The 13190-nt window shown below is 44.7% G+C and overlaps 1 protein-coding gene across 4 annotated transcripts in view; it reads right to left on the bottom strand.

Moving 5' to 3' along the window:
• C6H12orf4 (chromosome 6 C12orf4 homolog) overlaps positions 1-13190 on the bottom strand; it is a 36713-nt gene that overhangs the window by 17578 nt on the left and 5945 nt on the right. For all 4 annotated transcript variants that reach the window (XR_003836963.1, XM_021164956.2, XM_029478880.1 and 1 more), the window contains exons 3-9: positions 11593-11738; positions 9861-10042; positions 6213-6312; positions 5965-6086; positions 1521-1627; positions 983-1180; positions 341-469 (exon numbers count right to left, since the gene is read on the bottom strand). Coding sequence is in view for 3 of the 4 variants with exons in the window: in XM_021164956.2 (XP_021020615.1) it covers positions 341-469; positions 983-1180; positions 1521-1627; positions 5965-6086; positions 6213-6312; positions 9861-10042; positions 11593-11738 (984 nt within the window). In the remaining variant the exon portion in view is untranslated. The remainder of the gene's footprint in view (positions 1-340; positions 470-982; positions 1181-1520; positions 1628-5964; positions 6087-6212; positions 6313-9860; positions 10043-11592; positions 11739-13190) is intronic.

Genomic DNA, 13190 nt, shown 5'->3' with positions numbered 1-13190 from the left:
ACTCACTCTGTAGCCCAGGCTGGCCTCGAACTCAGAAATCCGCCTGCCTCTGCCTCCCGAGTGCTGGGATTAAAGGCGTGCGCCACCACACCCGGCTCGGCAATGAAATTTTATCATGGTTTTTACTAAAGATCTTGAAAGAAAAATCAACTGAGAAAAAAAAAAAGGAAGAAAGAAAGAGAGAAAGAAAGGAAAGGGAAAGAAAGAAAGAGGAAATTGGGGGAAAACCCGTAGCTTCTGAAGATATTAAATTTTGGGTTTTTTGTAAGCCCCACCGCTATGAACTCTGCGTGCTTTAGTGGTTGGTGTCTAGGGGCTTCAAGGATGCTGCATTACTGACCGCGGGCCTCCTTGCACTTGCTCCTGCGCTGGGTTCTTGCGTACAGCGCCACCTGCTGGACAACTTCCAGTTGTTCCTCAATCCGCGGGAAGTGGAAGTCCGTACATTCTTGGCAAACTGTGGCAAAATCTAAGGGACCCAAAGTATCATTCTAAGTGTAAACCATCAAATATTTATCATTACTTATAGAAAATGAGATCTAAGGCGGAGAATGAAGCTTGTAAATATGATTTTTTGTTGTTTGTAATAACCGCACATTTAAATGTGTGGGTACAACAATTTCTACCAACACTCCACTCTCAGTACATTCTAATACACCTCCAAGTCGTCTTTAAATAACACACACTATGGTTATAATCTATCCCCAGTGTCTGTAAACAATAAGAAGTGCTGGTTTTGTTTGACTTGGACGGCATGGGAGACACTGGGAAAGATCACTGAGCAGGCCCTGTTCTAAAATAAAAAATGTACTTATAGTTGGAGTATTATTTTTACTTGTCTGTTACCCCACCATTTAGAAAGCAGAGGCAGGAGGGCTGCTTTGAGTTCAAGATCAGGATGGGCTACAGTGTGAGACTCCTCTACAAAAATGGAATTACTGAGAGAAATGTGGTGAGATAAATCTGCATGGTACCTACTCACCTCTTTTGATGCCGCTATATGAATTAATTCGATTATCTACTAGCAAAACCAGGCCACAGAGAGACGTGGAGTAGAGAGACAGTGCTGTCTGCAGACGGTGGAGCTTCACGCCGCTCCCGTGAGTTCTCTTATGCTTACAGAAGTCCAGCATGTCTGCCCTCAGCAGCCGCAGGTTGTGCATGGTCTTCAACTGGGCTCCTAGGGGTGGACAGCACAGAGAGACACGGAGACAGCTACAGAAATCCTATAGTGGATGCAAACGTCTGTGGCAAGACTGTGGGTAGATCCATGTCCCAAATAATAACTAAAAGTGGCTCTCCCATCACCCATGTTAATAGCCATTATAATTGATCTGCAAATATGTTAGCTAGAACATAAATTGTAGCCTTTGTGGAGCGGGTGGTGAGTTGGGATCAGATACAGAGGGCAGGTCCTGCTCACGGCAGGATGTCCGCCCGAGGCTCCTTGCGCTGCTGAGGAGCTCCCGTACCCAGGACGCCCGCCCGAGGCTCCTTGTGCTGCTGAGGAGCTCCCGTACCCAGGTGAATGGTGAAGCTCTCCTCCAGCTTCCTCTGCTCCTCGTAGATCCTCCCAGCGGCGTCCGCAGACTCTCTGAACTGACTCGGCTGCACTTTAATCTCTTCACTGAAATTAATGCAATTACTGTTAGACCCATTGCACAGTCACCAGAAGTTCTGTCAGAGGACAGTAAGCTCACCACGAAACAAGAGAGCTCAACAGCTGACACAGAGCTTAATTTCTCCCTAAAGTCATGTTAATCCGCGGTGACAAGCAAGAGCACAGCAGCAGCAGCTCCCGAAAGCCCCACACGTCCTCTACTTCCTCCTTAGAGTAAGCAATGCGGATGATTCTCTTCAGTCATTACAATATCAACTAACACATCTCCACTTAGTATTTCCTAGTGGGTTAAAAATGATTCAGGGATTAGCTGAGGAACTAATATGTAATATCATTAAAAGCCATATCAGACATACATAAAAATTCTCAAAACAGGGCAAATTCTAAACAAAATTATAAAATAGATGAGGTGACAGTAATGAAGATTAAAAATTAAAACCTTGGGTTGCCGTGATGGCTCAGCAGGTAAAAGCCCTTGCTTCACAAGGCTGGCAGAGCGTTAGTTTGATGCTGGGATGGATTGCAGGAGGAGAAAAACTTCTGAAAGTGTCCTCTAATTCCCCACTGCTCACTCATACACACACACACACTCACACACACACATACACATACACTCACACACATATACACATATTCACACACACATATACACATATTCACACACACATATACACATACTCACACACACACATATACACATACTCACACACACGATTATAATGATGATGATGACAATGATGATCATTATAATAACAGTAATTTACAAGACAGTTTTAAGTGTTTTTAATTAAAAAGCCAGATAAATCAAGAACTGAAAGGTTCCTTTGACACTTCCCTGTGTGGATGCACTCTCTTCTCACTAGACAGTTTTCTTTGCTCTGGGGTAAAGTTATCCCAGAGCAGCTATGACCACATAACGCTCAATTCAAACCCATGGCACTAGGCAATGATGGAAAGTGGATGGTCCCAAAGGTGGGCCGGGGCATGAGGACAGTCTGCTTTCATCAGTGCACACTTTTCAAAGGGTGTTGTCATACAAGGACGTCAACAGAAATCAGCCAAAAATCTCACCAGAGTTCTAAAAGGTCATGTGCAGGGCAGAAGTCACTTTAGCCCAGGTCGGAGCCACAGACTCCTGCACCTGAACTCTCTCATCGGTCTTCACAAACTGTGTCCAAAAAACACGGGACAGGAGATGAGAGATGCCTCTCGAATGACTGACATCCGAGCCAGACACAAGGCTTGCTCCAGACCGGAGCTGGACTGACAGGCAACCGACCTGGACACAGGTAGACCAGGGCTGTGGTGTAGCTCAATAGTAGATGGCTTGACCCACAGCAAATGACAGAAAACAAGATGCCATTGCTGTGTGAGGACAGCTGCACAGAGTTCTCACTCCACAGCACAGGTGTGCAAAGACTGCTGGATGCTGAGGATGGGGCTGCGTGCAGAGAAGAACACTTTCAAACCCGAGTTCCAGCCCAGAGCAGCATCCAGCTACTATACAAAATGGAGCCTTTTGGGCACTGACTGTATAGATAACAGATCTGCTGCCCTGCTGACAAAATGTGAATCTTCTAAATAGTGATGGCCCATTAACTTCTGCACATAATTGCTCTCTGGGTAAATATATTCCTCTTTTGACAAGGTCTTACTATGTAGTGCCTCGATATATAAACCAGGCTGGCCTCAAACTCAGAGATGAATCCGTCACTGCTCAAGTGCTGGGATTAAAGACATGGGCTGCCACTCCCTGCTGAAATCTCTTAATCCAATCCCTACACTATAAAGCAGGAGGAGGAAGGGCTGGCTATGGTAGCACACACCCAGGATCTCAGCACCAACAAGGCGCAGGAAGGAAGGTCACTGCTAGCTAAAGCCAGGCCAGTCTGCATGAACAGATGTCTGCTTTTAAAAGGTAAAAGTGAAACAATAAAAAAGCAAGCTGCAGAGCAGGAGCAAGGATGGACAAAACCTCTGAGGACAAACACACACCCAGATGGTGTAAGCACACAAGCAACATCTGAGGACAGACACACATCCAGACGATGTAAGCACACAAGCAGAGCTCTCATGTCTTGGTGAGAAGAAAACACAAGGAGAGACACATTAGCCATCGGGGACCCAGACAGTGAACAGGGAATGGGAAGTTCCAGTCATGCCCGTCAGGATGCAGCACAGAGCAGAGAGCACTGGCCAAGGCTGCAGCGCAGCTACCACTCCAGGAGGCTGACGGGATGGCGAGAGCAGACAGCGTGCTATAAGAAGAACAAGTTTTATGATGGTAACGATTCCTTAACCTGTGCTCCATTAGGACAGGTGATGAAACTACCCAGGGTCCCCTACCAATGATGCCCCAATGTCAGCAGGAAACACCCACTTACCCAGCACCCAATGACCCAAGCATAAAAGAGAAAGGTGGGACTGAAGGGACTCTAGCCAGTCTGAGCATGGCAAACATAGCTCTGGCAGGCCTTGCCCTTCTCCTCCATTCCTTCTGCTTGGCTAAAAACCATTAGAAAATATTCCCAAAGCTAGTCCCCAGGGTCATTCCCGTACTTGGCCACTTCTTCCTCCTGAGGCTGAATACCAAGGTCCAGCTATCAAAATCCCCCCATTTAGCTCAATTAACATGCCCAATCAAAATCCAACACTTCATCCTAACAGACTTCCCATTGTACCTTTATAAATCTCTATTTTCCTATGGGCCACATGTGTCTCCTCTCTTTCCAGAGGCAGCCCTTTGTCTCTTTGGGACAGATACTCTTTCTCCCCACCTCATTCCCTTCCCCTTCTCCCTCACCCTCTATCTCCTGCTGTTGTCTCTTATTCCCTGCCCCCTGTCCCTCTGGGGCAAATACATCTATATGCTGAGAACTTGGTCTTCGGGGTCCTGAGCTGATATTGGTCCCTCTAACAGGTGGACTTTACTTCATATCATTTATCTCAATAAGCCTGGTTGTCCAGGAGTCAAAAACAGAATTTCTGCTGCTTGAGGAAATATCTACTAAAGATAATAATAGTACAAGTTTTCCCGAGGGCATAACGGTTTAAGAAGCAGCAGTTAGAGGCCAGAATTTATACAGTGGCCTACACACTGAGCCAGAAAGCACAACAGCGAAGTTCTATAGCAAGAACATTTTAGCTTCCTTAAATCCATGGCTTTGAATGCCATTGCCTACAACTCACAGTGTATGCTCTACACTTGGGTCAGTGCATACACTCCTGCATAGAAAGCCCAATGCATGGTGTGCTCGGATCCCTGAACTCCACTGTTCTCAAAATTCTGGCTGGGAAGTAAAGGACCTGGGCTGTCCCTAGAAGACGGACAAATTGGGAAAATGGTGAAGCAAATGAAAGACCATCACATGCAGAGAAGAGGTAAGAAAACTGCCATGGGAAGATGTTGCCAGCTCGTTTCTTGTCTACGGAGGCGTGTGTGTTTGTGCATATGCGTGAAGTCGGAGGACAAACTCGGATCTTCACCTTACCACGTGAGGTAGTAAGCAGCCTGACTACATAGAGATGCATCTGTCTATCCATTCATCCCAGTGCTTACTGAACATGCTAGGCGGGCAGTGTCAAGAGTGCGTGGCAAGCAGCTGTTAGGTTGTACAAAACAAACAGCGCCCCCAGCCCCCCAGAAGAAACAAAAGACGAATGAGAGAGCAAGCGCACAGAGCTATATTTCTCATCCTCAAGGCGAGGCTACCGGGAGACTGACACGACATACGAGACCATACTCATCCAAAAGCCAGCCTGGCTGTATACCAATGCCTACGACATGCGCTAGCAGATTCTGGAAAAGGGTTACTGTACTTAAAGAACTTTTTCTGCTTAGAGAGTGTCTGGCATTCATCCAGTCATGCCAAGAGTAATACGCTGTAATGAAATGGAAGAAAATGCCTGTAATTCTACCACTTAGGATGCTGAGGCTGGGGGATTTCCCCAGATTCAAGGCCAACCTAGGCTAAATGCCAAGTCTGAGATCCGCAGTGCTATATAATGAGACTCTGTCTCAAAAAAACTATAAGAGAGGGCTGGAGAGATGGCTCAATGGTTAAGAGCACTGGCTGCTCCTTCCAGGGGACCTGAGTTCAGTTTCCCAGCACCCACACCGTCACTTACCCCTGCCTGAACTCCAGCTTCAGCAGCTCCAACAGCACACCTTACACATACGAAGTGCAGGCAAAGCACCGATACACAGCAAGTAAACACAAATCAATCTTTAAAAATTAAAATATAAAATCTTGGACAAACCTATCTAGCCAACAAGGCTCAGCTTTAGAGTAAACATCAGTAGTGACAGGAGCCCCCCCACCCCCCACCCCCGCGGTCAGTACCTGAGGGAGCTGTTGTTGGGGTTCTTTAGGTCCTGATGAAGCTTTATCACCCATTCCTGATATTCTTGCTTCTGGATAGCTGTCGACTGTTTCAGTTCATTTGACCATTTATTCTCTAAGTCCTAAAGGGAGAGGGGGAGGGGGAGCGGGAGGGGGAGGGGGAGGGGGAGAGTACCAAGCAGTCAATTTTTCACGAGAAAGAGAAAGCATGAGAGCAAATGTAAAGCCGCACACCTCGTCTCACTCACTTGCTGGGATTCAAAGTGCTGGGCAGCCAGTGAATTCACATCTTGATCTGTGAGCGATTTCCCCAGTTCCTGCATCACCTTTTCCATTTCAATACCTTGTCTAAAACACAAATTAACAAATCAGATATATTCACCACACGTTTAGGGCATACAGCCACGAGTGAAAACATAATTTTTAATTTTATGATGGATAACATATCTGAGATTTAAAACTCCATCTTGAAAATGCTCCCAGTCCTCATAAAAGAGTATGTGAACACTGACAGCTATGACTTCAAGTATCAAGCGTGCCTCACGTGCAGCCAGATCATCATGCTGAGCTTAATCTATAACTGGAAACAACCCCTTCTCATCTAGTTCCTCAAAAAGAGCTCTGTCAGCAGCCCAAGCAGATTTCCCAGGCGAGTGGATCTGAACTGACAGGAGCTCAATGCTGGAAGCTAGTCTACTACACCCAGAAACTACTGATTGCGGTTGAAAAGATGCACAGTAAGTCACACAGTTACTTTAAGAAGCAATGTAAACTACAACCTGATGGTGTAGCCTGGGGCTACTCCTTCTATTCGCCCAGAGAAGCCATGGAAAGAATGGGCTTCCCTACAGGAGAGGCTAATCAGTGATGGTGGAGGTCCAGGCAGAAGTCATTTAGGGAGACTAGGAGGGCACTAGGGAGGCATCTGTATTGCTGGAAAACATCCATTTCCTGATTGGGTGGTGGCTACAAGGGTTGGCTTGCTCTGTGAAATTTTACTGAGCTGTACTTCTACGATATATCGTCTGTTATGAGTGCATTAATACATTTGTTCATTAAAATCTCAAATTAAAAAGCATCTTTTAATACAAATGCATCCAAAATGTATTCTAAATGATATTTTGAGGGACTGAGAGATCGTTTGGTTGGACCTTACAGGAAAGCCAACAGTGGCATCACATCTGGACCCCAGTCTCAAAAAGCAGAGACAGGCAGAGCCTGGAGTGCACTGTTCAGACACCCAAGTCAAACACACAAGCTCCACGTTCACTGAAAAAACCTGTCTCAAAAAAGATGGTGGACAGAGACTGAGGAAGATGCTCAGTACTGACCTGGGCTTCACATACATTACATACATACATACATACATACACACACACACACACACACACACACACACCACCCACCTACACACATGAAAACACCCACTCAACTATATACATATTCCACACATACACATACACAAATAAGTAAACATATAAATTTAAATATATATAATAAACAAAATGGAACAGTTTTGCTGTTATTGAGTTAAGTAAACTGTTCTTAAAACTGAGTTTATACTTATTCAAACACTTAAGTAGGACAGATGTGATGAGTGATGCACATGAGCACTTTGACATCTTCTGAAGTAAACACTCTGTGACGTAGCTCCCACTGTACTGTTTACAATGCAGATGGCCCCATAAGCTTTTTTGATTTGGTTTCTGAGACAGGGTTTCACCACCCAGCCACGTCTGGCCTTGCACTTCTGCTTCTTGAGAACTGGGATCAGCGCTGTGCACCGTGCCACTGCTGGTCACGAATGTTTCAGAAAGTACTAAGTGTCCAGTGAATAGGATGCTTGTAAGAAAGAGTCATTTAGAAACAAAAATGTCTACATATATGCATTAATATTTTACAAGTACTCCCTCTAGTGGATAAAAAAAATGTTATTACATTCCTTCTCATGTTTAAAGAACTATCTAAAATATGGTTTCATAAAAGCAGGATATTTTTCACTAAAAAAAAAAAAAAGACAAAAAGAATTCAACAAAGCTGGGTGTGGTGGCACACGCCTTTAATCCCAGCACTCAGGAGGCAGAGGCAGGCGGATTTCTGAGTTCAAGGCCAGCTGGTCTTCAGAAGTGAGTTCCAGGACAGCCAGGGCTATTACAGAGAAAACCTGACTCAAAAAAAAAAAAAAAAAAAAAAAAAAAAAAAAAAAAAAAAAGAATTCAACAAATGAAATTTCATGAACATTTACATCATTCTGAATGTATCTAAAATGCAGCTAATCATATAATTACTTTTAAAGCTATTGCCTAGCTTAAGTTCAAGAGAGTCTATTCTATCTCATGTAACATGTTGACTATACACTGGCTCAGAATACCAGGCACAACAACTCTGCAACCTGAATGTCAAGTGATAAAACAATATAACTTTTCCCAAAACAAACAAAACCAGAAAACCACAGTAGAAAAAAATCATCAGGTTCCAGAGAGGGTGAATAATTAGTGAGTTATTTCATTGTCTGTGGTAGAGTAGGAACTGTTTCAAAGATTAATAAATAAACCGAATAGGAATCACCTCCCATTCAGAAAAGAGGGCAGCCCAACCATAGGTGGCCAGACAGGATCTCTGCAGGAGGAGCAGGCAGGGGTTAAAGGAGTCCTGGGCTTGGTGGAAGCACTAGCCAGGAACACATAGGAGGCAGAAAGGAACTGAGCAACACAGGTAGCCCTGGGGACTCAGGGACCTCCAGGCAGAGCATTTGCATACAACCTATCTGCAGCCTCCAGCAAGTTATGACTGATCTCTGAGCCCTTCTGATGCCTAGGGCAACCATGTAGCTAGTTGTTATACTGCATTGTTAGCGGTAATCAGGAGAGAAAGGCTGAGACTGTTCAGAGTAGGTATAGCTCTTTCCCCTCGTGCTGTTGACTGACACTTGGCTGAATCCTTAGACACAAGGCTCAAGGTCTGGGTTCATTGTTCAGCATCATGAAAGAAATGAAATCCATCTATGATTTTTTTTATATTTTAATTTTTATTAACCATAATAACTTAAAAATAAAGCAAATTATTCACACACTGTTAGTCTTAATGTTTTCTTATGTGAGGCTAATGAGAAACAAGAGCACATGGCATCTCATCTAGGTTGACTTCCTTGGTATTAATCTTAATTCATCCACAAAAAATCAAGGATTATTTGCTCTTAACAAGCTTCCACAACAAAAACATCATACAAGGAATATTAAAATCCATCTCAATGGTATGTACACCCATACTCTTCAACAAATGCTTGTAAAGTAATGAAGGGCCTGCTAAGTCAAATGAACTGTCTGTCTAGCAGGACGGCCTTTGCATCACACCAACAGAACCGGAGGGAGGGACCTGACAAGTCACACTTCACATCAAAGGAGCTGCAGCTTTCTCCTTACTCTGACAAAGCCCTCTTTGCCTGCTGTCTTAGGTAGATTCTATGGAAGGAATTCAAAGCTGATCAAAAGTCCCTGGGAGGAGGATTCTAGGGTTCTTTTTATTTTCTTCCTCATGCAAGATGCTTGTAAGAGAACTGAAAGATACCGTGGCTCAGAGGAAGCCCACCCACGAGAGGTTCGAAGCAGGTACAGAGCAAGGAGGAAGGGCTAATAATTCTGAAGTCTTTCTCAACCACTGGGTTCAAATTCTAGCTTGCCCTTGGATAAATCAGTGGATTCATGTAAGCCAAGGTTTTCTCACCTGCACAATGAAGATGCTAAGTGTGGGGCTGGGGTAGAGATCAAAGAAGACAGCTCATTTGAAGCGTTTTGCATAGTGTTGTAATTTTATCAAAGTGCAAACAGCCTGCCCTACAGGTTATCATATTTCACACTGTGACATTTAATTATAATAACACAAGCAATGAGTATTACCTCTCTCGTAACTTCTTCAGCTCCACATCTCTTTCACCAATCAGCTCTGAGATGCTAACGAAGTAGTTGTGTTCCAGATTTAAGAGAGTTTCAGAGGCCGGGGAGTGGATGAGGTCATGGTACACATCTGCAAAGTCTTCATCCCAGTCAGGCTCCTCAGGTCTCGCATGCTCCAAGGTGGTCTGTGAGGTGACACACACATTTAGTCAGGGCAGGGCACCGCTGTAACACACTACAGGGAAAAGTATGAATACCACGACTGTGCTTTTGCACATCACACAGGGACACAGAGGCCCTGCACTTACACACATGTAGCTGCTATTCTAGAACTGTCTAAAGATAACAAAAAAACATGGAGAGGAGAGAGACAACCTAACTTGTTATTATGGATTACCTAGGGAAAGGAATGAGGTACTCCTACAGAGCAAGGGACAGAAGTGCCCAGGACAGTGAGAAAGTCAGTGTGCTATGACCTCCTATCTATATACGATGCATGTGTGTGCCTGCACAATGGGATGAACAACAAAGCTAACGCCCTCCACGTCGCCATGTCAGGATAGTGGGACTTCTCACAACCACTAACTTGAGTTGCATTTGAATGTGTTTTAGGACAAATGTCTTAGGTGGGGTTACTACGGCCATGGTGAAACATGATGACCAAAGAAACCGGGAGAGGGAAGAGTTCATTTCACTCCCAGTTCCAGTTCACTATCACGAGAACTGAGGACAGGCACTCAAGCAGGACAGGAACCCGGAAGCAGGAGCTGAAGCAGAGGCCATGGAAGAGTGCTGCTTATTGGCTTTTTCCGCATGGCTCGCTCAGCCTGCTCTGGTGTAGAACTCAGGACCAGCAGCCCAGGGATGGCAACCCCCACAGCGGGCTGGGTCCTCCCCATCAATCACTAATTAAGAACATGCTTTACAGGCCTGCCCACAGAGATACCTTAGGATAGCATTTTCTTAAATGAAGTTCCTTCCTCTCAGATGTTAGCTAGCTTGTGTCAAGTTAACATAAAACTCTCCAGCGCAATAAATGTAATTTGTATGTAATAATTCACAGCCAGAAGAACAACTGATTATTAAAAATGTATTCTAAAAAGAATCAGAAGTTAGTAAATAAAATATGTGTGTGGCATCTTGGATCGCATGAAACAGGGCATACTAGCTGCACAACCCTACAGAGAAATACTGACAACTTCATGAAGACAAGTGAGGACAGAGGTTAACCAGAGCTGAGAAGAAATTCTGATCACTGCTGTGGGCTGTCAGATGACAGCCAAGACATCGGCTCAGCTGGAAATTCAGACTGATTTTTTTTTTTGATGTAAACATGCTCCAAGGACTATGCAGGATAAAGTAGCTTCTTGTTTCTATAGGTATTATTCCAAAAATATTTCATAAAAAAAAAATAATGAAGATTGGGCTTGGGCCGAAGAAACAGTTCACTGGGATCTACCTGGTGAAAGATGAGACGATTCCCTTAAATCATCTTCCACAAGTGCTTGGTGGCACAAGCAACACATACACATGTGTACACACACACACACACACACACCAAAAATGTAATAAAAATACTTTGTCTTAGGAGCTCATTCATGTTGACACAGAACAGAAACACAGGAGCAAGAACATATGTTGTACATTCTCTCCTTTGTTTCCTATGACGTCAACAACTAAAGCACCTTCACAAAGTCCGCAGTGTCCAGAGGCATGGCTCTGACCTCCATCTTACCTCAGCGTAAGCTTTGGCCCACGTACTTGCCAGCTGGTGCAGATCTACTTCACCGGATCTAACGGCCTCCAAGCATGCTTCTGCATCGCTGTCATGGTCTCTGAGGGATTCTTCTTCTATAAACCGGCTCAGAGCATCTTTTAAGTCTGTAAGACGGATGACAAATGCTATCTTCAGCAAGATGCACACACAGTAGGCTAAAGCATTCCATTGTGAAATCTCATTTTACCTCCAATCCAAATGACCTGAGTTTGGTTCCTGGGACCCACGTGATGGAAGAAGAGAATTAAGAATTGTTTTCTGACTGCCACACATGTGCCATGGTATGCACATGCACACAGAGACTTGCATATAAACAAAATGAACGAATATATAATTTTTTTTAAATTTAAAATGTAGAACTCATAGTTCTAACCAGTTCCCAATGATAGTGTTTGTGTGGAATGAGGCTGCCTTCTGAGAACTACCATTGGGGTGAGGACATGCCCTGTTTGTGTCCTGATCCCTGGTTTACATGATAGGACATGCTAGAATGCTTTTAGCTTCCCTTACAACCTGTTTACCGCTCTAGTTGGTGGTGTGAACCTGAGAGAACAAAGCCTAAAAATAAAGTGGACTCCTTCTCACCATACAGGCTTACATAACGCAGATGGACAGGTTCCTGGTTGTTTTGTCAACTTTGCCCAAGTCAGGCATCTCACAGAGAACCTCAACTGAGAAGATGATTCATAAGAGCAGCACGTGCACAGGCCTGTGGGCCACTGCCGTGATCTTGACAGATGCAGGACTGATGTGGCTGGTATCACTCCTAGGCTGGTGGACCTGAGGACAGGAAGAAAGCAGGCCCAGCAAGCCACCGAGAACACCACAGCACGTAGTGTTCCTCCATGACCTCAGCTTTAGTTCCAGCCTCCAGATTCCTGCCTTGAGGTTCTGCCCTGACTTCCCCAGGATTGACTGCAACTGCAACCCCTTTTCCCCCAATTTGCTCTTGGTCATGGTCTTTATCACAGCAATACAAAACCAACTAAGACAAAAGGTATGTAAAACCGATAATATGTATACAGAATCAAATACTCACTGTTTAAAAATCATGAAGAAACTTATGATACCTTGGTGTATATAAATCCAATTATTAAAGACTAAAAGGCTGGGGGAGGCTCAGCGAGCAAAGGGCTTGCCGTGTAAGTATGATTGCAATCCTGAGGACCTATGTAAACTACAGGGTTTAGCTGTGTGTGCCTACCATGCCCGGGCTGAGGAGATCCCCGGAGCTCACTAACCACCAAGTCTTGCTGGAGTGGTGAGCTCTGGCTTCAGTGAAAGGCCATTACTCTAAAAAACGGAAAGGTGGACAACAAAGGAAGACCTGACATCAACTTTTGGTCCCTACCACGCCCCAACACACGCCCACACATAACCACACACACACACCCACACATAACCCCCCATCACATACCCACACATAACCCCCCAACACACGCCCACACATAACCCCCCATCACACACCCACACATAACCCCACACACACACCCACACATAACCCCCAACACACGCCCACACATAACCCCCATCACACACCCACACATAACCCCCCA

The sequence above is a fragment of the Mus caroli genome, chromosome 6, assembly GCF_900094665.2.
Source record: "Mus caroli chromosome 6, CAROLI_EIJ_v1.1, whole genome shotgun sequence".
In the NCBI taxonomy this organism is placed as follows: domain Eukaryota; kingdom Metazoa; phylum Chordata; class Mammalia; order Rodentia; family Muridae; genus Mus; species Mus caroli.
This window is presented reverse-complemented; position numbering and strand designations above follow the sequence as displayed.